Source organism: Camelus ferus, chromosome 6 (genome assembly GCF_009834535.1).
Source record: "Camelus ferus isolate YT-003-E chromosome 6, BCGSAC_Cfer_1.0, whole genome shotgun sequence".
Classification (NCBI taxonomy): domain Eukaryota; kingdom Metazoa; phylum Chordata; class Mammalia; order Artiodactyla; family Camelidae; genus Camelus; species Camelus ferus.
Window position 1 is genome coordinate 65,704,050 of NC_045701.1, and position 22,807 is coordinate 65,726,856.

General features: G+C 49.7%; 1 protein-coding gene across 3 annotated transcripts in view; it reads right to left on the minus strand.

Annotated features, from left to right (window-relative positions):
- Positions 1-11,437: 11,437 nt before the first annotated feature.
- The window catches only part of ACTN1 (actinin alpha 1), a 90,891-nt gene continuing 79,521 nt past the window's right edge, over positions 11,438-22,807 (minus strand). Inside the window, exons 12-22 of one of the 3 annotated variants that reach the window (XM_032482250.1) lie at positions 22,018-22,168; positions 21,409-21,517; positions 20,790-20,930; positions 19,772-19,954; positions 19,349-19,483; positions 18,131-18,310; positions 16,808-16,954; positions 15,749-15,829; positions 15,201-15,266; positions 13,840-13,998; positions 11,438-12,353 (exon numbers count right to left, since the gene is read on the minus strand). In XM_032482250.1, the coding sequence (XP_032338141.1) occupies positions 12,195-12,353; positions 13,840-13,998; positions 15,201-15,266; positions 15,749-15,829; positions 16,808-16,954; positions 18,131-18,310; positions 19,349-19,483; positions 19,772-19,954; positions 20,790-20,930; positions 21,409-21,517; positions 22,018-22,168 (1,511 nt within the window). In that variant the 3' untranslated portion in view covers positions 11,438-12,194. The remainder of the gene's footprint in view (positions 12,354-13,839; positions 13,999-15,200; positions 15,267-15,748; positions 15,830-16,807; positions 16,955-18,130; positions 18,311-19,348; positions 19,484-19,771; positions 19,955-20,789; positions 20,931-21,408; positions 21,518-22,017; positions 22,169-22,807) is intronic. The other 2 variants (XM_032482251.1, XM_032482252.1) reach the window with 2 other exon arrangements.

Genomic DNA, 22,807 nt, shown 5'->3' on the forward strand with positions numbered 1-22,807 from the left:
GGTACAGCCCCTCTGGAAAAAGGTCTAGTGGTTTCTTATGAAACCAAACATCCACCTCCTCCATGACCTAGCAGTTCCACTGCTTAGGTATTTACGCAAGAGAGATGGAGACATACGTTCAGAAAAAGTCTTGTGAGGGAATGCTCCTAGCAGCCTTATTCATGATGACCAAAAATCAGAAACAGGCTAGTGGATATATGGACTGTGGCAAACCTACACAACACAGTATCACTCAGCAAAAAACAGGGACAAATTACTGCTACACATGACACGTGGGTGTATTGAAATAATTATACTGGGTGAAAAAAGTGTTACAGAGAAAACCTAGTGTTTGACTTTATTTAGATGGAGCTCTTAAGTTGGCAAAACAATCAGTGGAGGGGAAAACAAAAATCAGAATGGTGAGATGCCTCAAAGGGCTGGGGCTGGAACTGACTGGGAAGAGGCATGGGGGAATTTCTAGTTGCTGGTAATGTTTTATATCCTGATTGGAGTCTGGTTCTATCATTAGACGCAGTCATCAAAAACTCAAAGGGATGGTTTTTATGAACATTTCATGGTGTATAAGTTTTACCTCAAAAGAAAAAAAAGTCATAAACAAATATTGAATCCTAGTTAACAACCTGCATTTGGAAGCATTTAGAGGGAAGTGTACTGATTGATCCCAACTTGTCTGTCCTGTCTTCTCTCTCCTGGCCCCACCAAACCAGTGACTCCCATGAGTTGTGGCTGAACGCCATGCTTCTCAAACACCAACATGCAAACAAATCACTGGGACTGATTGCATTGATAAGATGCTCATTCTGAGCGAGTAGGCCTGGGCTGGGGCCCAAGAGTCTGCATCTCTAACAAGCTCCAGGTGATGCTGCTGCTGGTCCTCAGACCACACTTGAAGCAGCCGGGACTTCGAATGTTACCTTCTAACACAGGTAATTCACATATCGGGACCCACCCACAAGATGGAGGCCTCCGCAGTGGCCTGGCCCACATCACATGTCTAAACCTAAGTCAGGCCGACTTACTGAAACGCCTCGCTATCAGGGAGACCTAACACACACCAGTGGCCATCCTCCAATGCAGCTGCATCTCGCTTACCTGGCCCTGCAAATCTCCTAGACAATCGTGTCCTGTTTCCTCACTGCCACCTCTAATGCTCTATAAAACTCGCTCTTGCCCCATATCTCTTGGGAAAGGTGCTCCACCCTTGTGAGACCCTGTACTCCCCCAATCCATGGGCTGTTTTCCCTTGAATAAAGGACATTGAACTCATTACTAAATTGTTTAATTTTTGTCATCCGACTCTTTCCGCCTTTTCTCCTCTGCTCCTTCTGTCCCTCCTCCAGCCTGCATGGCCTTGCTCACTGATGACTGGTCCTCTCAGTGCTCATCCATAGCCCACCTTTTCCCCATCCCTTCTCTTCCCGCAGATGACAACTAATAATAATAATTATGATAAATGATAGCAGCCACAATCATTTGTGACACTAGGTGCTGGGGACTGCTACAGGCTTTATAAGCATTGTTTTAACAGCCCTATGAGGTTGACATTAACATTGTTCCCATTTTGCAGATGAGAAAATTGAGGTATAGAGAGGTTACGTATTTGCTCAAGGTCACACAGTCTTGGCCATCTGAATGCCTCCTTTGGCTCCAATTGCTGACAGCCTTATGGTAACAGCTGTTGTTTCTGCGTGTGCACACACTCACACATTTGTTTTCTCTTTCCACTGAGACCATACTGTCCTTGAGAGGAGGGACAGGATAATACGCCCCCACACCCCCCCCCAGCACCCCACCCCGAAGCAGAGCCTACACCAAATCAGGGCCTCTTGTTCAAAACAGGACACAACACAGTATCCAGGTGAGACCCAGCCTCATCTGTAATAGGGACCATAATGTCCCACTCTTCCCTCACACAGGGTGGGGCGGCGGGGTCAGGGCCCCGGGCACTCCCCCACTGACCCCTAGTAGCTGGCACTCTCCCCCTGTTGAGCGAGCCTCCAAGGCCATCCCCTCTGGTTCAGCTTATCTCTACTCCCAGACCTTTCCAGTCTCCTCTCCCATCCCAGGGTGTCCAGAGTCTAAAGCCACAGGCCTGGGCTCCCTGATCTGGAGGAGTCCCCACCACAGGCTGCTCTGCTCCCACCCCAAACACTGCCCCCTGCACCAAAGGCTCTGTGAGAGTGGGGACCAGCCCCACCTGGTCACAGGCATTTAGTCACAGTAAGTGGTTGGGGGCAGGGAGGGGTCTCCCTGGCTGGCCTGAGGTCTGAGCAGAGTCCAGGTGGGAGGGCCCCACCTCCCCCCACCCTCAGTAACCTTGCGCTGCTCAGGGCCTCCATCACCTTCCAGCCTAGACCCAGGCATTTCCCACTCGGAGCCCTAACCCCTGTCCCGCAGTCCCCAGCACCCACTCCATCCTCCTGCAAGGCCTTTGGTGGTTTCTCTCCTCCCCTGCTGAAACCACTTAGGGAGGAGCTTTTACTTTCCCAGACAAGCTCGGAGATGCAATTTCTCCTCCTAAGAGGTTAGACTAATTGCTCTTCCCAGAAGAAAACCCTCCGAGGTTTTCCTTGTGGTAGGATAGGAGGTTTGAAAATTATACCTTCAGAGCAACATCGGGTTACTATATTAAGTCCAGTTCACAGCGGGGTGGCCACTGGGGAGCACGGCGCCATCTGCTGGTCCAAAGCAGGATTCCTTCAAGGTCCTGGCGAGTGGCCGGCTCAGCTACTTCATTGCGGGGCAGTCCTGGACCGTGCTCCCAGGCACAATACAGACCTGGACTTGGCTCTTCCTGTCAGCTTCGGCCCCGTCAATAAAAGTGATGTCTAATTTACTGACCCCCACGTATATTAGTTGTGTGATTTCCAAGGATGGAGAGACTTGAAAAAGACCAGACACAAACACATCAAGTTGTATACATTAAATATCTACAGCTTTTTTTTAACTGATCAGACCTCAATGAAGTCGTTTTTTTAAAGTACCAGACACACGGGGTGGGGGAGGGGATAGCTCAGTGGTAGAGTGTGTGCTCAGCATACACTAGGTCCTGGGTTCCATCCCTGGTACCTCCATTAAAAATAAATAAACCTGATGATCTCCCACACACACACACACACACATAAACAAATAAATAAGGTACCAGACACACTATATACATTAGGCAATGAAAAGATTATGTATTTCTGTACACACACACACACACAAATACACAAAGACATCTAATTGATGCTGATCTCTGCCACTTCCGGTACCAAATTAGCTTAGGCAGCTTTTATCCTAGTAGATTGTCTTAAACTCATCTTTAAACAAATGGACTCTCTGAAGCATTAATTTTCAGTCCATCAAATTATAAAAGCACATACTTATCAGTGCAACAATCCCATCCCTGGTAATGAACCCCACAGACACATCCACGCTCATGGCTGCAAAGAGGAATGTACAGGGTCTCCCTCGGCAGCCTCCTTAACACTGGGACCACCAGGAGGGCACTGGTTAAATAAGTGACGATGGTACATCCATGTGATGGAAAACTATGGAGCCATTGAAAAGAATGAGGGAGATCACACCTGCTGATTTGGGACCATCTCCCAGGTTGTAATGCTGAGTGAAAACACACCTTGATGAATACCTGAACTCGGGTGACAGTTGCACGATATGCATGGAAAACTTCTGGAAGAATATATAAGAAACTTAATAGTGGTTGCTTCTTAGGGAGGGAAAATTTGTATTATATACACTTTGTACAATATATGTATTTTTACTGTAAGCATGATATTCTCCCAGTAAATTATTTGTTAGTTGCATTCATTATTCTATAGTTCCCACAGCAGCACCTGACCCAAGAATTTAAATAGAATAAGAAATGATTTTAATATTCTAACAACGTAAAGAAAAGAGGAATTTTTCTCCACCAAAGAGGTTTTATGCACAAGGCATACTTTCTCATAAATAGAACTTAAGAAAACTCTCTTTCCCATGGTAATAAGACCTAGATTAAGCACATGTGTGTGCTAGGGAAGGAGTAGGGAAGGAGTTTCTGAATATTCTGAATTTCCAGAATAAGACCTGCTTATTACAGAAATTTCTGAATAGAGAAAAACATAAAAAGAAGAAAACTATACTCACTTATAACCCCACCCAGTTACAGCAGCTGCTAACATGTTGGTGTATTTTCATCCTATTCTTATGTATACATAGTTTCTGTTTTACAGTGTCATAAACAAACTACAAATAATTTTTTAAATTTTTATTATTATTGAAGTATAGTCAGTTTACAATGTTGTGTTAATGTCTGGTGTACAACACAGAAATTCAACATAGTGATTCAGTTGTACATATATATATATTCCTTTTCATATTCTTTTTCATTACAGGCTATTACAAAATACTGAATATTATTCCCTGTTCTATGCAGAAGGATTCAATCTCATTTTTTCCATCAATTCTCTTATCATGAAAACTTTCCCATGTCCTTAAAACATTCTTCAAGAATATGCTTTCTAGTGAATCTGTGATATTACATCCTACGGAGATTTTCTAATTTGTTTAATCAATCTCTCCTGTTGGACACTTCGATTGCTTTTAGAATTTGCTTTATAAATACAACCGCAGTGATTTTTGGGGCAACATATCTTCGTACCCATCCTGACAACTTCCCTAGGATTGAATCCTGGAGTTGGAATGTCTGAAACATCAAAGGACATGTCCATCTCAATACTCTGGAAACGGGTTGCTAATGTCCCCTCCACAAGAGACCCATGTGGGCCAACATCCACAGTCCAGAGCCGACAGCAGGGCAAGGACAGAGCGTGAGCCGCTGCAGACCCCGATTTCACGAGTCCCTTGACACAGGGTCCTCTGGGCCAGACATCTGACCCGGCAAGGATATTAGAACACAGTCAACAGGTCATGGTTCCACTGTGCACGCAGAAAAGTCCCAGAGATCCTGCTAACAGGGAGGACAGTTACCTTTGCCTCTCAGGCCAGCACTGTCCAGTCCAAATATAACACAAGCCACATACATGGCTCTTAAGTTTTCCAGGAATAATGTTAAACGCCTAAAAAAAAAAATGTGAAACTAATTTTAACAAATATTTAATATTTTATCAAAACCCCATATACCAAAAATAGTCATTCCAGCTTTATTTAATATAAAAATTACTACGATTTTTTAAATAACTTTATTGAGATATTTTGCTTTTTTTTTTTTTATACTAAGTCTTAGAAATCCAGTGTGTATTTTACGTGGACAGCACAGCCCTATTTGGACTCATTTCAAGTACTCACTGGCCACATGGGCGGTGGCTGTGGGACTGGACAGCTCAGTCCTTGGGGCCTGTCAGTCGCCACTCCTGATGTGAACCAGCCAATGACGCCATTTGGCCCAGCCTGACGTCTCTCCATCCCTGCTCTCGTCACAGTGCTTTGCACCCAGGAGCTTTTGTAACAAGGGGAAAGCCCCTAAGATTGACCTGGGAATCTAGCTGGGGGCTTAGGAGACAGATGAGGCTATCAGGTCACTCAAGAGGTGCATGGGCAGCCCTGTGGTCTTCCTGCTTCCCTCCCGGGGCCAAGGGTGGAGAGGATCCACTTGCCGACCTCACGGCAAGGTCAGGGAAGGGCTCATTTGTCCTCATCCACAGTCCATCACTTTCACAGCCCGTCTTCTGAGAACCTTCTGTGTGCCCAGCTCTGACCCAGGAACAGCTGAGGAGACCAAAGAGATAGAAAACAGCTTCCCTGGCCTCAAGAGGACTGCCCAGCCTCCTGGAGGTCAAGACGGACATTCACAGCAGCCAGAAACCATGCACACCTCAGACACCAAGGCACAAGCTCTGGAAGGGCAGCGCATATGCAAAGGGAAACAGGGAACGGGGAGGGTAGAGGGTCAGAAAAGACGTCTTCAGTGGGGGTGCTCGGCAGGGAGAGGTTAGGGCACCCTACAATATTCCAGATGCAGGAAAGTCTAGAAGCATAAAAAATCACAAATGAAGAGCAAAAAAGAACTACTGCATTTCATCAATGCTAAGATGTACTTTTTTCAGATTTTATTATTTCTGAAATCTGGTTGCATCTTACAATTGATGGCAGGTCAGATTATTTGGCAGGATTTCTTTCTTTCTTTCTTTGATGCCTGTTTTTTTAAAAACAAAATTTTATTGAGGTATAACTGATAAAATTATAAGATATTTAAAGTGTACAAAACGTACATATACATTACGAAACGATTCCCTTAAAAGATGCCTCAAAACTGATGGCATTTTTTTTATTTTATTATTTATTTATTGAGCCTTGAATATGTTGCAGGCACCATGTTGGTCAATTAGCCTTCATTATCATACAACTCGTTATAGATCAGGGAAGAGACTCCGAGAAGTTAAGTAACTTTCCCAAGGTCACACAGCTAGTTAGCAGCAGAAGCAGGATTCAAACCCAGGTTTGCTGGGCCCCAATGCCCCTATACTTCCCACCATATTGTACTAGCCTCCTTTCTTCTAGATAAAGTGAGGGGAACAAGGTCAAAGCCAGTTTGTCATTTTTGTCTCAGGTCTGTAGGTCCTGAATTATTCTCCTGTGTAGGTTACTCCCATCAGCTCAATTTGGATTCTTGTTTTTCAGCTCCAAGCTCAGAAGCTTCCAGGAAACCCTGGTTCATGGCTCACAGCTCACTTGGTTCTGGAGCAACTCAATAAACTTGGCCTCCCCGACCTGTCTCCACCTCCCGTCCTCCCCAGCTCTAATTGTGGGTTTCCTGTTGCCTTCCCAGGCTCATGGCTCTTTGGTGGCCAAGCCTGCTCCCTGCGCCTCCACCCACCCGAGAGTCTGGGGAAAGTGGCTGTAAGAGATCCACAAGGGGGCGGTTTGGGGAAAGACGTGAATTCCATGTTGTCTCATCAGACTGGGACTGACAGGATGGCCAAGCCAGGACTCCTGCTTTCAAAACAGCCCGTGACAGAAGGGGCCACTGGGGAGGCCTGTCTGGGTTCCAGCCTAGGGGAAGCCAGTAGGATAGGAGGTCAAACAAGGGTGAAGTGAGGGGACAAGCCCCAAAGAGGCTGAGGGACCCCTCTCCTTTCTCCTCCTCTATGCTGCAACCATGCGACCCCCAAGGACCCGACATAATCCCCCTCCTCTCCTGCCCCTGCTCCCCTCCGTGGGCTCAGGCTTTGACCCTCGTGTGGTCTGACCCTGCCAGGCCTTGAAGTTGACGTGGACGTGAAGTTGATGCTTTGAGTCTCAAGTCTCAGCTGGAAGGCTGCCTCCTCCAGGCAGCCTTCAGCCCTCACAGACCCACTAGTCCCCTTCTCTGTCAGGATACACCTCCTTGACAGTAGTTCTCAACTATACCACCACATGGCTCTGCTCCTCCTGTTGGCTTGTGGGCAAAAAATGTCGCCTGCCCCTTCAATAAACACGTTACCTGCCACCAAGCCATCAGCCACTGCAGCCGCCCCCAACAGTGAGCCCTGAGAGGATTCAGGATGGAGAAAAACAGGAAACAGGCCCTAGGTAGTTAAGATGTATATCAAAGAAATGATTTCAATAAGCCCAGACTTCTGCACCTTCACATACATAGAAAAGCACTAAAATCATTAACTTCAGATGTCTGTTTTTGTGATTAGTAGTAATCCTTTCATGTTCAACCATATGCTTGGGTTTGTTTGTTTTTTCCCCAGGAGAAACTGTATATCCTGGCTCCTCCCTTACCTCTTTGCAATAGCTCCTCAGAGTGATCTGAGAGGCTGCTGTCCTGGGCTATGGTTCTCAGTAAGGTCCCGGAATAAAACAATTCTCAACTTTTAGGCTGAGCATTTTTTTCAGTCAATAGGCTCAACAAATATTTGTACCTGTGATGGGTGGATACTCCACTAAGTGCTGTGATAAGATAGCACAGAAGGGACGCGGAGTAGCAGCAGACACCCGCAGTGGAGCGTAGCAAGGGTCACAGCAGCTGCACTGCACAGGATAGGCTCACACTGCTCCTGGGGGCCAGCAGTGGGCACCTCCACTCTGCTCCGTGGTCTCACTGGCATCAGCTTGGTATTGGAAGTTGGCCCCACTGGGAGGATTTACACCATGGAAATCTGCAAACCAGGACTTTTTTTCCCCTAGACATCAAGTTGTTAAACAAGAACTAGTAGGTCACTAAGGGAGAAGGATGATGAGGGAACAGGCCTGGGGAAGCCACTGGCCTGGTTTGGATTTCCCCTAAGAACAGACCCTGAGACAAGGATTTAGGAACAAATGGTTTCCCTTGGAAGGTAATCTCAGGGGGCAAAAGCAGTGAGGTAGGGAGGGAAGGAGCTTATATAAGTGGGTATTGAGATAGGAGGGAAGGGTGCAGGGTACAACCATTAAAAGAATGATAGAGCAATTGAGGTAAACTGGTTAGAACTAACTAGGCCCAAGATGGCATAAGATTCAACTTTCAGTAGACTTCATTGTAATACATTAGCAGCTCAGAGATGCACCTACCACTCATGCTACCCTTGGACACCCTCCATGCTGAATACCAGAGGGCATGGCAGAGGCCAAAGAACTAAGGGAGCCTCCAATCTCTCCTTACAACCTAAGGAAACCTTATCTGTTTTCCATACTGGAAACTCACTGAGCCATTGACTGCACACGTTGGGCACTGATCCCATGTCCAGGGGACAGCTCCGAGCTGGCCCAGTGATGGAAGACACAGCATGCTCCTGAGACAGACCTGGTCCTTGGAATTGTCATTAGGATTTTGCTAAGGGTTTGATAGCCCAAAGAGAGGAGCTATTTTTGTAGCTTGGTCTTCACAAGGCTGTCAACTAAGTCCTTATAAACATCTGGGCAAAACCAGATAAAAATACAAAAGAAATGCTCTTCGCATACAAGTATGAAAGAGATATAATGAATTCATCCCTTTGATGCAGGAACAATGAACTGACACCTGCATGGGGGTAGAGAATTTGATCTACCCAACCATTAAAAGTAAGCTAGAAAAGGTTACGATGAAAATTGGACAAAGGTGAAATCTAAAAGATGCCTTGGGAGTGAGTGATGCAAAGGATTCCAAAATAAATACCAGATGAAAGGCATGGGCTCAGGGACCCTGGGACATAGCAGAGAGTATTTGACTACTAGAGGTGATGCCATGAGCTCACCTGTGCCTTGGGTGGAACCTGGAAGTGTGAGCACTCCATCTCGTGTGCTGGTTTAGAATCTCCAAGTGATATAATACATGTATGCATAAATCACAGTTCTGAACCTTTGACCCCCCAAAACCAGCAGTGAGTAGTAATGGGACTTCAAATCAGCTATTTAGAGATAAGTAAACAGACGAAGTAGATCAAACTCTTAGTACTAATACTCTGATGGTGTCCAGCAGTTCTGTGTACATCATGACAAACCATGGATTAATTTACAGTGCTTGAACACATCACAGAACCTGGCATATATTCACTTTGCGGTTTTTCATCTGAAATGTTTAACTGAAATCAGACGTGTGGTTTTACTTTTGGAGGTATAAGAGAATTGTCAGTAAACAGCTTTGAACTGTTCCAGAGAACTTGATTTACTACATGCATATTATTACAGTTGCTTTGTGCTGAGTGAGCCTTTGCTGCTTGGATTTGAATCTGCCTAGGTTGGGAGTCTGCTGTCCTGGAAAATATTATTAAAACTTGTAAATATGTTTAAAATATTTAAAGGAATTTATGCAGTTTGCAAACAGGGTTGTTTGGGGGAGATTAAATCTGTTAAATGTATGAATGATGAGGACACACAAGAGTGTTTTTATTTTTACAGAAAAAAAAAAAAACTACATTATCGGTAAGATGTCCATGATGACAGCAAAAGCTTAAGAAATAGATTTTTAAAGATTTTACCTCTTTAACAGATTGAAAATTAATTATTGTCCTTTGCACACAATAAGCACCCCTGAACACTGAGAAACTCAAACTCTTAAAGGTTGTGGAATAACTCTGTAAACACACTTTTTTCAAATGACTCTTACACATTTTTTTTAATTGACCATACCTCTGGAAATTGAAGCTTATTAAACTGCTTGCAGCCTGAGTTTAGGAAACTTTCTGGTTGAGACAATTTCCCTCTCCTCAACTCCTATACCAGTACACCTGTGGGTATACTTGCATGTAAATAGCTAAAACAAGGTATCTTGTGTATTGGCATCTCTCAAAAGACTGAGATCAGGCTCTGGCCTTGTTCAACAGTTTTCCCCGCGGGGCTGTAGTCACAGCAGACCCACCTTGAGCATTTACTGGACTTTTAACCTGCCAGTAGGAAAACCTATAGGAATGTTTCCCAAAGCAAATGCCAACCTCTCTCCCAACATCCTTTCTCCTGAGCAGCCTTGCCTCTTTCCCAGGCCAACGGGTATTCCAGAAACTCACGGAATGAATTCCTAAACAAGAGGGCCTCACAACTGAAGACCACCATCTTTGGCCCCAGTTCAATAAGTTTAGTCTTAGTCCTCTTAAATGAGGGGACATATCATGTTAAGGGTTCTCTTTTTAAGAGATCCTTCAACTGAATAAACCCTTGAAATTTAAAAGATTGATCACAGCTAACATTTAGATGCACCAGTATTCTAGGAGCTCTATGTATCATAGCATTGACACTCCAACGGCACTGTCATCCCCTGGTGATCGATATGGGAACCGTAGTGCTAAGTTACCCAATTGGGAAATGGCAGTCATGGATTTGAACTCTGGCAGTCAGACTCCACAGACCCAGCTGTCTGTAAGCACTACACCAAACTGACTCCTAGACACAGCCATAACCAGAACACACACCTTGAGCCTCAGCTGCTAAATTACACTTCTGTGAACCACAGCACTGTTACTATTATTGAGATCATTACTGACAGTCTTCATTGCCTGTACTGTGAATAAAAGATAGCCTCGGGGAGGAAAGATAGGTAAGAAGCAAAAACAGGAGAAGCTAGAGCAGTGCACACAGATCCCCAGGGATCTGGTTAAAAATGCAGATTCTGATTCATAAGGTCTGGGGTAGGGCCTGAGAGACCAAATTGCCAACAAGCTCCCAGGTGATGCCAGACAGCTGCTGTCTGTGGGACAGTCTGAATAGCAAGGAGAGGACCCTTACTGGGAGTGTGTCCCCTGTGGCAAAAATAACCCAGTGTCCCTGGTAGCAAAAATAAAAGGAATGGGGACATATAGATGTCACAAAGCTGTTTGATGCTGTGGGAAACAAAGGTGGAGATTATCACCAAGGAGTCCCTTACACACCCATGGCCTTATTTTCAACTCATATGAACCTTGTGAGGAAACCACCGTTTCCTTTTAAAAATGAAACTGAAGTCTAAGAAGGTTGAATGTGCCAAGGTGAAAGGCATCTTAGGGGTGGGTACCAGTGCCAAACACCATCCCTGACCCCAGACACACACTTCTGGAAAATAGCAAGCAAAGAGCTGACATGGGAGTATTGTTGCTTTAATATGGTGTGCGCCAAGCAGTATCAAAGTTGTCCACACTCACCAATTTGGTCCTGACCATTTTTAATAAGCAATATTTTTTAAAAAGTGTGTGCTGAAAAAGAGGCTAATTACACCTCTGGCCTTAAAAATGAGAAGATAAGCCACATAAGTTCTCTTCCATAAAAAACAGCCATTTCAAAAGATTTTCTTTAATATCATAAAATATTTTCATGGACAAGTGAGCTAGCAAACACACATGCACCAATGTGCCTTTTGACAAGATTATCCCCTACCCCCACCCCCCACTCCCACATCAAGGTGGACATGAGATTGGAGAAATGAATACAGCAGATGGTACAGATAGAAAAAAAAAATCGATAAAAAGAATGGAATATAACATTGTGCTTGGTTATTTTCCTATGTCACAACAAAACAAAATATTTCGGTGCAAATAGTTAATTTTTCCTCTTTTCCATTTAAGTCTGGTGGAGAAAAAAATACTTTTTCTATAATAAAATATGTGGTTTTTTGGTTTTTTACTTTTTTTAACGTAACTTTTTTTTTTCTTTTTTGCAGAAAATAATTTTGTAAACTGTCACTTCGCGGGCAGGGAGGCTCGATGCCACGTGGGTCCCAGCTTGCCCCCACTTGGGAGGTGAAGCACGGAAACCGAACCCGGGCGGGAGAGGGGACAGCGGAGGCGCAGGGCGGGGCTTGTACAGCGGCCGGGGCGAGGGCGCGGGCTGGGCGGGGCAGGTTAGAGGTCACTCTCGCCGTACAGCGCTGTGGAGAAGGACATGTAGTCCAGAGCACCGGGCACGGCGTCAGGGCCGGTGTAGGGGGCCATTCGTGCGATGCAGTACTCAGCCTGATCCGGCGGCAGCTCACGACGCAGCTCGTCCACCGTGATGTAGTTCTGCGGGGAAAGGGCGGTCAGAGCGGCCGGAAAGCCTGGTGGCCGGAAAGCGGACCGGCTGCAAAGCCGGGAGGCCGTAAACCTCACTCATGATGTTAGTTACCCTGTCCCAATCTCATTCTGGCCCTCTCCTGTACTTCTGGATATAAAAATACATATCTATGCGTATATACACGTTTATATATAAAAATATGAATATTTACATTTATATATCCTCTTATGTTTTACACTTCAATAACTACTTTAGCCTGTTCCCAAGTTAATTCAAAGTGCTAATTGCATCTATAGTCTTATGTATTACTCAAGCCTGCAACAACCATGGCTGGAGCAATGTCACCACTTCCACCAATATCTGGTGGAACAGAGTAGGACCTCACACCCACTCAGCTGGGTTCTTTGGCGGTCACACGATTCCAGCAAATTACATGAGCATCCAGATCTGTGCATCATTGGCACATACAGCTATCTTAACCATGTTTGCAAAATGCAGACCCTCCCCCACCTTGCCTGGTTCCCATTCGGGATTTCTGCTTTCTCCATGCCTTGGGCTTGCCCATGAAAGTCCACTTGGAAGCTGCTTCTTTTGGGAGTTTGAGGCTCCAGAATTGTCCAAGGGCTCTGACCCACAAGGTGGCCCCCAGCTTCATGCCCTACTTCTGCCAGAGTCCCCTAGAAACCAGTCTGAAGGAGGAAAGGGGTTGCCCTCAGGTCACTCTAAATGTCGGGAGACCAGGTCCCCTTCTGCGCCCCAGAGACCTCCTCTATGAAATGAGTCACTTCAACAGAGTGGTTTCTGATGGTCCTTCCACAGCTTCAAGGTGCTATGACTCTACTAACAGAGTGTACTCGAACTTAAATGAGACCTTTAGGAGCCTCTTGGTTGCTTGAGTATTTCCTTACAGATTGAGACATTTCAGAAACTGTACTCCCTATTGGCTTTAGAGAGGATGGCATGAGGATTATCCTATGAATTTTACTGAAAGGGAATCTGGCCTCTAGATCCCTCTGTCCCCAATTTCCCCTGGATGCTCCCACTTTTCCACTGTCAGGCAGGGCATTGCAGGTAACTTGGGAGATTTGGGAAATTGAAGCTGCATGCTGCTCAGTGTAGAACACTGAGAGATGCTTCCTTCCTGTTCCTCACCTACATGCCATGCCTTGTGCCCAGAATGATGGAAAGGTGAAATCCGAGTTCCCAGATGGACTTTTCATCACCCAAACACATACCCCACTAACTACTGCCCACCACCACTCATCATTTCATCACCAGTATTTCATCACAAGTACAACATGCAGTGCCCCCGGCAGGGGACCCCCTTAAGCTAATGCTGTGTCTTCGTGCCTTAGCTGACCCCAAGGTGTTACAGAAATAGGTAGAGGTGGACAGCACTGAGGCCCAGGGAGAAGAAGGGGCAGTGGAGGTGCTCGTGCCCTCCCCTCCAGATCAGTCCACCCCAGCACAGCGCCCACACCATAGCAGACCCACCTTGTCCCCAGCCAGGATCTTGAAGGAAGCCATGACTTGGTCTGCTGTATCTGTGTCGGCCGTCTCACGGGACATAAAGTCGATGAAGGCCTGGAATGTCACTACCCCGAGGCGGTTGGGGTCCACGATGCTCATGATGCGGGCAAATTCTGCCTCTCCCTGGAGGGAAAAGCCAACCCCAGCCAGTCAGCCTCTCAGCCACAGCCCCCTCTCTCTGGACCTGAAGCCCATGGGGGCTGAGAGTAGCCTAAGGCTGTTAGAGAGGGCACAGCAGGCCCCTGATCCAACTTGGGTGTGATAGGAATATAACATCTAATAGTGAAAACCCAGTTCAGGCTTCCTACCCCCTACAGATGCCTGGAGCAAAAATGCTAATGCTGATAATAACTAATGACAGCAACAATGACAACAGCCCTAGAGCGTGTACTCTACACGAGGCACGTTCTAAGTGCTGCGAACATTTTAATTTGTTTAACCCTCACCACAATCATATACGGTAGGTATTTATTTTATTACTTCCATCAGGTTTCTAGATGAGAAACCTGCGGCCCAGACAGGCCCAGCAACTTGCCCCAGGTCCCACAGCCAGCAGGTGTAGAGCTGAGATTTGCGGTCAGGTGGTCTGGCTCCACCACACCGTACTTTCTACGTGTCAGACACGGGCTCAGCACTTTCCCGAGCCCCTCATTTAACCCTTACAAGAGTCCAGCAGGGCCCCCCTCCCCTCATCCAGGCCCCCAACTTGGTGATGGCAGAGCTGGGATTTACTCCCAGGATGCCTGCTTCTAGAGCTGTGCCCCGGCCTCTGCCCTGGGCAGCCCGCGGGCTCTGCACTTTGCACCATGGCTCAGATGTCGCCTGGCTGCCCAGCTGAGGCCCCTGCTCTGCTCCGAAGGCCTGCAGGAGGGCTGGCAGCTAAGAAGGTTGAGGAGGGGCTTGAGGCAACAGCAAAGGGGCCACAGGCCTGGCTGGACCCATCACCAGAGTGGAGGTGGGAATTCTCATGCCTCGTGCGGGTTGAAACAGAGCCAGTCCGCATCCAGCATGCCCACCACCACTCCTTCCTGGCAGCCTTGGGGTCAGCCCCACCATCCACAATGGGAGTGCAAAGCCCATCTCCACTGTAAATATCAGAAGATAAACCGGCAGAGAGAGGCAAGAAGGTCCGGTCTCCAGGACACACACGGGCCCTGTGCTGGGCCCAGCCTTCAGGGCACCATCTTCCCCACAGACCAGAATCATGAGGCTCCTCCAGGGAGGGCACTCCTAGCCTGAGGGCCTTCAGCCTGCCACGGCCAGGACTTGGCCTCTCTGGTCATCTGGCTGCCCCTCGCCAGGACAGAGGGTGGGGTTTACGTTACCATGTTGTAACCCATGGAGATAAGGCAGGCGCGGAAATCATCCGTGTCCATCATGCCTGTCTTCTTCTGTGAGGGCAGTGGCACCGAGACACAAGGAGGGTCAGAGGCAGGAGGAAGAAGGGCCGGCCCGGGGCCAGGAAGACAGGGCACAGATGGCCAGGAGGTCGAGGGGTACGGTTTGGGGTCAGGAAGGGGAGAGGAACATAGGAGGATGCAAATACACATCCAGGCAAAACGTCCACAGGAAGGAGGAAGACAGAGCAGGGAGAGGCAAAAATCCGTCCACAGGATGGAGAGCGGCGAGAAGAGAAGTGGGGCACCGAGCAGGTTCCCACGAAAGACACCCGAGGGCAGAGGTCAGAGGTCGGAGTAGTGGGAGGAGGAGCCCAACATGGGCCAGGCGGGGACAGCAGGAGAAGACGAGCCCCACGGCCCACAGGAAAGAGAAGACAGGGAGATCCAGACAGAGAGAGAAAAGAAAAAGGAGAAACGCGTTATTTCTTGCCCCGGATGCCACCCCTAGCGTGCTCCATGCAGTAGGCAAGTACCTGGGGGTCGTTGCCAATATCATAACCCAAGCTGATGAGGCAGGCTTTGAACTCCTCGGGACCCAGCGTGCCGGAGTGATCCTGGGGCCGCCGTGCGCCAGCCAGCGAGCCATGCGGTGCCAGGGAGGTGGAGGCCGTGAGGGGAGGGGTGGGCCATGCCCCAGTGGAGGGTAGGTAGCGTGTGTGGGGAGACACAGGGACAAAGGCATGCGGATGGAGAGGGTGGAGGGTGGAAGGGGCAGGGAGGAGGGGAAATAAAAGTGCACACGGTTAGACAACACGGACGAGGTCCAGAGAGGACCCTCTCCCCGGCACACGTAGCCCTGCTCCGGGAGGCAGGCCAGAGGGGAGCACCGTGAGCCCTGGGAGTAAGAAGCTCCCTGAGAAGTGCCCAGACCACCTCCAGCCTCAAGGCCCCGAACCCCCGGGATGGCTCCCACCCAGGTGCCTGGAGGGCAGTGAAGCAGGCAGGGGTGGTGGGCAGCACCTAAGCCCATGCTCCCACCCCTTGTGGCCCCCCCAAAGCCCCAGGGCACTGGGAGGGGCAGCTCACGTAAAACTGGCCTGTCCCGGGGCTGGGATGAGAGCCCAGGACTGACAACTTTGACACCCCAGCAGAGTGTCCTAAAGGCTACCTGGCGGGTGGAGAGGGGTCAGGGGTGGAGGAGGGAGCCTCCGCTCTGTCTGAGGCAGAGGCAAGGGATGGCCAGGGGGCAGCAGGCCCTCCCTTGAGGCTATGGTAGCCTTGCTCCCAGGGGCTGACTCCTAATGGTAGGAGAGCAAGGGTCAGCAAAGGTCAGGGGTCAAAGGCCCTCTCTTCACCCACAATACAAGCACCCTCTCCAGGAAAGCAGGGAAGCTCATGGGACACCAGGACAGCTTCTAAGGCCGGCTTGGTGCAGTGCAGAGTCAGGGCAGGCTGACTGCAGTTCCTCCCTCCCTCCCCTCCTTCTCCTCCTCACTTGCCCAGGAACCAGGATCACGCCCTGGGCAGTGCCCTCCAGGGCCCTGGGGCAGGGGCTGGGGCTGCTCTAAGCAAGAACAGGGGGTGGGGCTCACCCGGTCAAAGTGGTTGAAGGAGGCCCGGAACTCGTTCATCTGCTCCTGGCTGATGCCCTTGGCATCCCTGGTCAGGATCTGGTTCTCCACCTCATTGATGGTCCTGGCAATGGTGGTGAGGAGCTGCTCCCAGCCCACGCGGATGTGCTGCGGGTGGGCAGGGCCTGTCAGCAAAGGGGTCCCAGGCCTGGGCCGGGGCTGCCCCTACCTACTCCTTTCCCTGACCGTCAAAATGGCCAAAGCAATCAAACCTGACCTTCTGTCCGGGTCACCAGAGGCAGGAGAACCAAGACAGAGACAACACACCAGGAGAGAGGACCCAGATGATGAAAGGGGAAGCACAGCAGGGTGGTGGCCTCTGCTTGGGACAGCAGAGAGCAGAAAGGCCAGTGTGGTCAGGTCAGGAAGAAAAAAAATCTTGATTGAATATCATTTACCTCAGATATTCAACCAGCATTTTTTTATGCAGTCTCGACCCATATTCTATTTGTTACCTCTCAAAATACTGGTAAGCAATTATTTTAGCTTCACTATGATTCTTGTCAGTGTTTTGGGTGCAGGTACTACTGTCAAATTGTATTGCTATTTTATTCTTTAAGCATTTAACAAAAAGAAAAAAAAGAAAAAAAAAGCCCCATAAAACCCCACCTTGGGTGATTGCTAAATATTGTACAAATAAAATGTATGCTATCTACATTTTAGTCCCAAGTTAAATTAAAAAATAAATATGGTATGAAAACCGGGGGTGAGACTAAAGGACAAAAAAGTGGGTAATGTTCTGAACATCCAACTCCATAAACACACACACACACCCCTTCATGGTCCAACTCCATAAACACACACAGACACACACACAGACACACACACACAGACACACACAGACACACACAGACACACACACAGACACACACAGACACACACACACACACACCCTCTACCTTCATGGTCAAAACAAGTAGTCATTTAGAACAGATGCCAAGCCAGCATTTGGAGACACCAGCCTCAGAATTACCAGATGCTGGCTGAAAATTCAGATGCCTGAGCCCCAACCCAGACTTAGTGCATCAAATTCTGGAGACAGGGCCTGGAAATCTGCACTCTCAATAAGCTCCCTGGGAAGTTCAGAAGGCCCTGAGGGCTGAAGACCCACAGCTCCAGGGTGAGGAGAAGTGAGTATCCCCTCACCCCAAAGCCAGAGTGTACCCTCCTAGTACGACTAGTTTCCTTGGAAGATGGGTAACCTCCCCCCACCCCAGCCCAGAATGGGGAGCAGAAGGGGACCTGGGGCTCCCTGCCCAGAGAAGCGAGGCTGGCGCCGCCCACCTCCATGGTGTAGTTGGTGTGCTTGTTGTCGAAGATGAGCGCCTCCTGGATGAGCTGGTGGTCGCCCTCCAGCTGGTCAATCTTGGGCTTGTAGTTGACGATGCTCTTCTCGTACTGCCGCAGGTGGCTGAGCTGGTCCTCCAGGGTCCCGTGCATCTCGATAGAGATCCTGCCAATCTCCTGCTCACCCAGGAAGGAGGACCTTGTCAGACCACCCCACTCTGTGCCCCTGGGGTGGAGACTGGGGTTCCCAGGTCACTGGCCAACCCCTCAGTTGATTCTTGGTATGGAAATAGCACCATAAAGGAGTCTAACAAGCCTTGTTATCACCACACGACTACCTCCCGTCTCTTGGGTACCTCTCAGCCTCAGGAAAGGGTGTGAAGTAAGTTGCTAACCTAAATGTTCACTCCTCTGCTTGTCATCCAAACTTCCTTCCCAATGACCATCCATCTTGGGAACTCTCTCCCACTGAGCTGGGTTCCTCACAGCCTCACAGTATCTGGCTCACCCCCTCAGTGGCCATGCTCCTGCTGTTCTGCTCCTGGGATGCTGGCCTTGCCCACCTAATCCCACCTGTTTCTGTGGGTCTGGCCTAATCCTTGTTTCTGTCCGTCCATCATCCATGGAAACAAACCTTCGATGTGAAAGCACTCTGTGTACACTCAATTCAACCCAGCAAATATTTCCTGAACACCTTCTATGCACAATGTGGGGTGCAGGGGAGACACAAACGTGAACTCGGCATGGTTTCTGCCCTCAAGGAGCTCAGAGGGACATCATTCTCTAACCCAACCAGGGTCCCTTCCCTGACCTACATTACCCCAATACCTGGCCCAACAATTCAGCAAAAAATTCCATGCTTGCCCCAAGCCCAGCTATATCTCTAGGAAGACCATCCTCTGACCAGGCTCATGGCTCAGAAGGAAGGGGGCCCTGGTTGGCCACATAAGCCAAAGGGTCAGCTGAGTCAGTCACCTAGGCACTGATCCTTTAGTGGTGTCTCTGTGTGTGTCTTTGCTCTCAAGCAAGACATTGGGATCAAACCACCGGCCTTCCCTGCAGACTCCACACTCTCCATAGGGCAGCAGACCAGTCGTGGGCTCAGGACCCACAGTCCTCCATGGGTTCCATCCAGGAGGAGACAGGGCAGGCTTGACTGGCTGGGATGATGCTGGGAAGGGAGAGGCATGCCCTGCCTCCCATGATGGGACCCACCTCCATCTTGGTCTGGATCCAGGGCCCGATGACATTGGCCTGGGCCCCAAACTGCTTGCGTAGCCTCTCGTTGTGCTGCTGGCGGGCATGCTCTTCTGTCAGGGCCTGGTCCCTCCGAGGCACCAGCTGCCGCACCTGGGGCAGGAAGAATCATGGGACACTGGGGATGGGCCAGCCATCTGCCCCTGTTCAGATGAGGAAATGTAGGAGCCATGAGAGGAAGGGGCCAGTCAGTAACAGAATAGGAGTGAACCCATTGACCTGTTCTGGAAATTCAGTCATTCATTAACATGAGAGATACTGAGTGCTTACTATGTGACAATGAAAAGTTAATGAAAAGCAACAGCACAGACACACAAAAATCTCTGCCCTCATGAAACTTACAGTGGCTCCACCCATGCCCCACTCAGCCCTCGGACTCACATGGTCCCATTTGCCATTGATCTCCTGAGGCGTGATGGTTGTGTAGGGGTTGGTGCCCGCCATGTTGACGTGGTAGGTCTGGACAATCTTGGACACCTCGTTATGGATGCCCAGGATGGCCAGGCGCTCCTTGTCGGCATCAGGGAGGGTGGCCTTGAACTGCTCATGGGCTGTGGTCAGTCCCTGGACAGAGAGGGGGATGCAGGAAAAGCACAGTGACTGAGCAGGACTGGTGCCTCCCGTGGGCAAGATGAACAAAGGGAGAGGTGGGTGCAAGGGCCACCAGAGAATGTTCCCACACCAGCTGGGAGACCCGGAGCTATCAACCCAGGACTCTCACAGCTGAGAACCAGGACGGCAGGGCTGGCCATGCGACGGCAGAGGCAGAGCCATCAGAGCAACAGCTTCATGCCGCAGACTGGTCAAGTCAGCAGCAAGCCCCCGGGGAAGCTCACCCCCCACAGTCAGGTCAGGGACAAAGGAGCCCCCGAGTCTGCTCCTCAGGTGACCTCCCCCAACCAGATCTTCAGCACTTTGCAAAACCTTTTCATCCAACACTCCGCAGCTGTACAAAAGAACGATCTATTGCCATGAAATGAGCTCCAAGATAATTGTTAGGTTAAAAATAAAGGTTCAGGATTCAGTACATAATAAAAGCTACTTTTTGTGTTAAAAAGGGGGTGTGGGATGCAGATGTTAACAAATAAATAAATGTGCCTATGTGAAGAATGTGGTCATATTGCTTACTCTGGGGAGAGGCACTGGGGCTGGGGGACAAGGGGTAGGAGGGGAACTTATTGCATAGCCTTTTAATCTTTTAGATTTTATACCATGTGCACATATGCACATGAGTCAAAATAAATAAAATGCAAAGCTTTTGAATCTATAACATCCTGGGGATGCTATCCTTCAGTCCTCTCCCCGGAGGGGCGGGCCTGCAGGAGAGTAACTGGCAGAGTGTGGGCTGTGGACAGCTGGGGGAGCCAGCCTCCCGGGGCAAGCTGGGGCCGCAGCACACCTGGATCTCCTCAATGGTGTGCACGATGAAGGTGTCCTGCAGGTCCTCCATGGCCCCCTCCATCCAGTTGTTGAAGGGCGCAGCCCGCTTGGCATACTCCAAGTACAGCTGGTCGATGGTCTCCAGCAGTTTCTCTGTCCGCTGGAAGTGCCAAATACCGTGGAGGGGGAGGTATTTAGCAAAGTCACATCCAGAATCACCACCCTCCACCCTAACAGCTTTCAAGATCCTCCGGGCCAGCCTCAAGGGGTTCAGGTCTGGAAGCACCAGACTAACTCAGGCAGAAAGAACAGGCTCTCTCTGGGGAGCTGGTTCTTAACGTGGGGTTAAGTCTGGTCCCCAGAGGTTTGCAGAACAGGAAAGTTCTCAAACAGCTGGGGTTGGGCCAAGTACACTAAACCAGAAGGATAAGATATGATTAGGGCAAGAAAGGAGACATTTCCATCAGGGCAAAGGCCAAGTCCAGAGCCAATTTGAGCCTTCCACAGTCAGGCCACGTCTGGCGGATGTTCAGGGAACCCAGGGGAGCCTCTTAGCCCAAAACAAAGGGAGTCACGGAGTAGGAAGAGGCACACAGAATTGTGGAAGGCAGGCCTCCATCTCCCTCAGGTGCCCTTACCTCCAGAGCTTCCCTCCGCTTCTGGGTTAGAGCCCCCAGATTGTCCCACTGGTCACAGATCTTTTGGCACCGGGCGTTGACACTGGGTGAGTCGTAATAGTCCAGCTCACTGGGAAGGAAGAGATGGAAAAAGTCAGGTGACCCAGGTCACCTCCGTGGCCTGCTCCCTCCCTGGGTCTAGGGGCACTTGTGGCGCTGGAAGTCCAGGTGCGCTTGCTTCATCAGACCCTCCAGGCCCCTCCCACCCCCTACTCCTCGGCTTTCAGGAGACGCTGGGAGGAGGCCAGTGAAGGCCAGTTCTCCTGTCCAAGGGCCCCCGCCCCATCCTTGCCTGGAGGCCATGCCAGTCTTGACCCTGATGCCCAATGGCAGGGAGCTGCTGAGACCAGGCGAGAGCTCAGAGCCAAGACCTGGTCATCTTCTGGTCCCACACTCGTTGCAGGTAAGGACCAACAGCCTGAGACAGAAACGGTCACAGACTATTCCCCACCTGGGGGGAACATTCTTAGTCTTTTGTATTGATGACCTTCCCGCCCAGGGACCCTGCTCACTTCTCAGGCCAAACCCCACCTCCCACAGCGCCCCAGCCCCTCACTGGGCCAGGCCTACTTAAGCTCCTGGGCGATGGCAGCAATCTGCTCCACGCGGTCCTGGTGGGCAGCCAGGTCGCTCTCGAAGGCCTCGTGCTTCTTGAGCAGTGCCTTGATCTCCGAGAGGGTGGCTGTCTCATAATCCTTCTGCCGCAGCATGGCCTCTTTGCCTGCATTCAGAGACGGGGCACAAGGTTGAGCGGGAGCCGGGAGGCCCCACCTTCCTGACCCCCAACCACCCACCCCTCGGGGCCTGGGAGCTCCACTTCCGGTACAGCCCAAGGAGATGTCCCCCATACAATGGTCAATTATCTGCAACTTGAGAAAGCAGATGTGTGGCCAGAGCATCCCCAATGGGGAAGGAAAGTCATTACTTTCCATGGAGCGTGTACAGGGCCATCAGGAGAGGTGATGTGCAAAGGCTATGCAGGAGTAGGTGGGGCGCAGCCATCTATGCCTGTGGTTGACTGGGCACCTCAGGGGGACCCTGCCTTGAGAGTTTCTCCATTATTGTTGCTGGGCCCCAACCCCTTCCCCTCAACTACTCTCAGTGTGGGCAGTGTGTCCAGTGTGCTCTGCCCATAACCCATCAGTGGCCAGAACCTTCTCCGATCATCAGGTGCACTGTCCTCTCTCTTCAGGGGCAAAGCAAAGCTCATATTTCTTGGATTTTTGTTTCCCAGAAAAACGGGATGAGGAACGACATTCTAGGACTGCTGTTCAATGATACTCACCAGCTGCCCTGCGAAGCTACCGGTGCAGGGCAGGGGCTGGCCTGGCCTTGTCTGCACGCCCACCTTCTGTGTTTG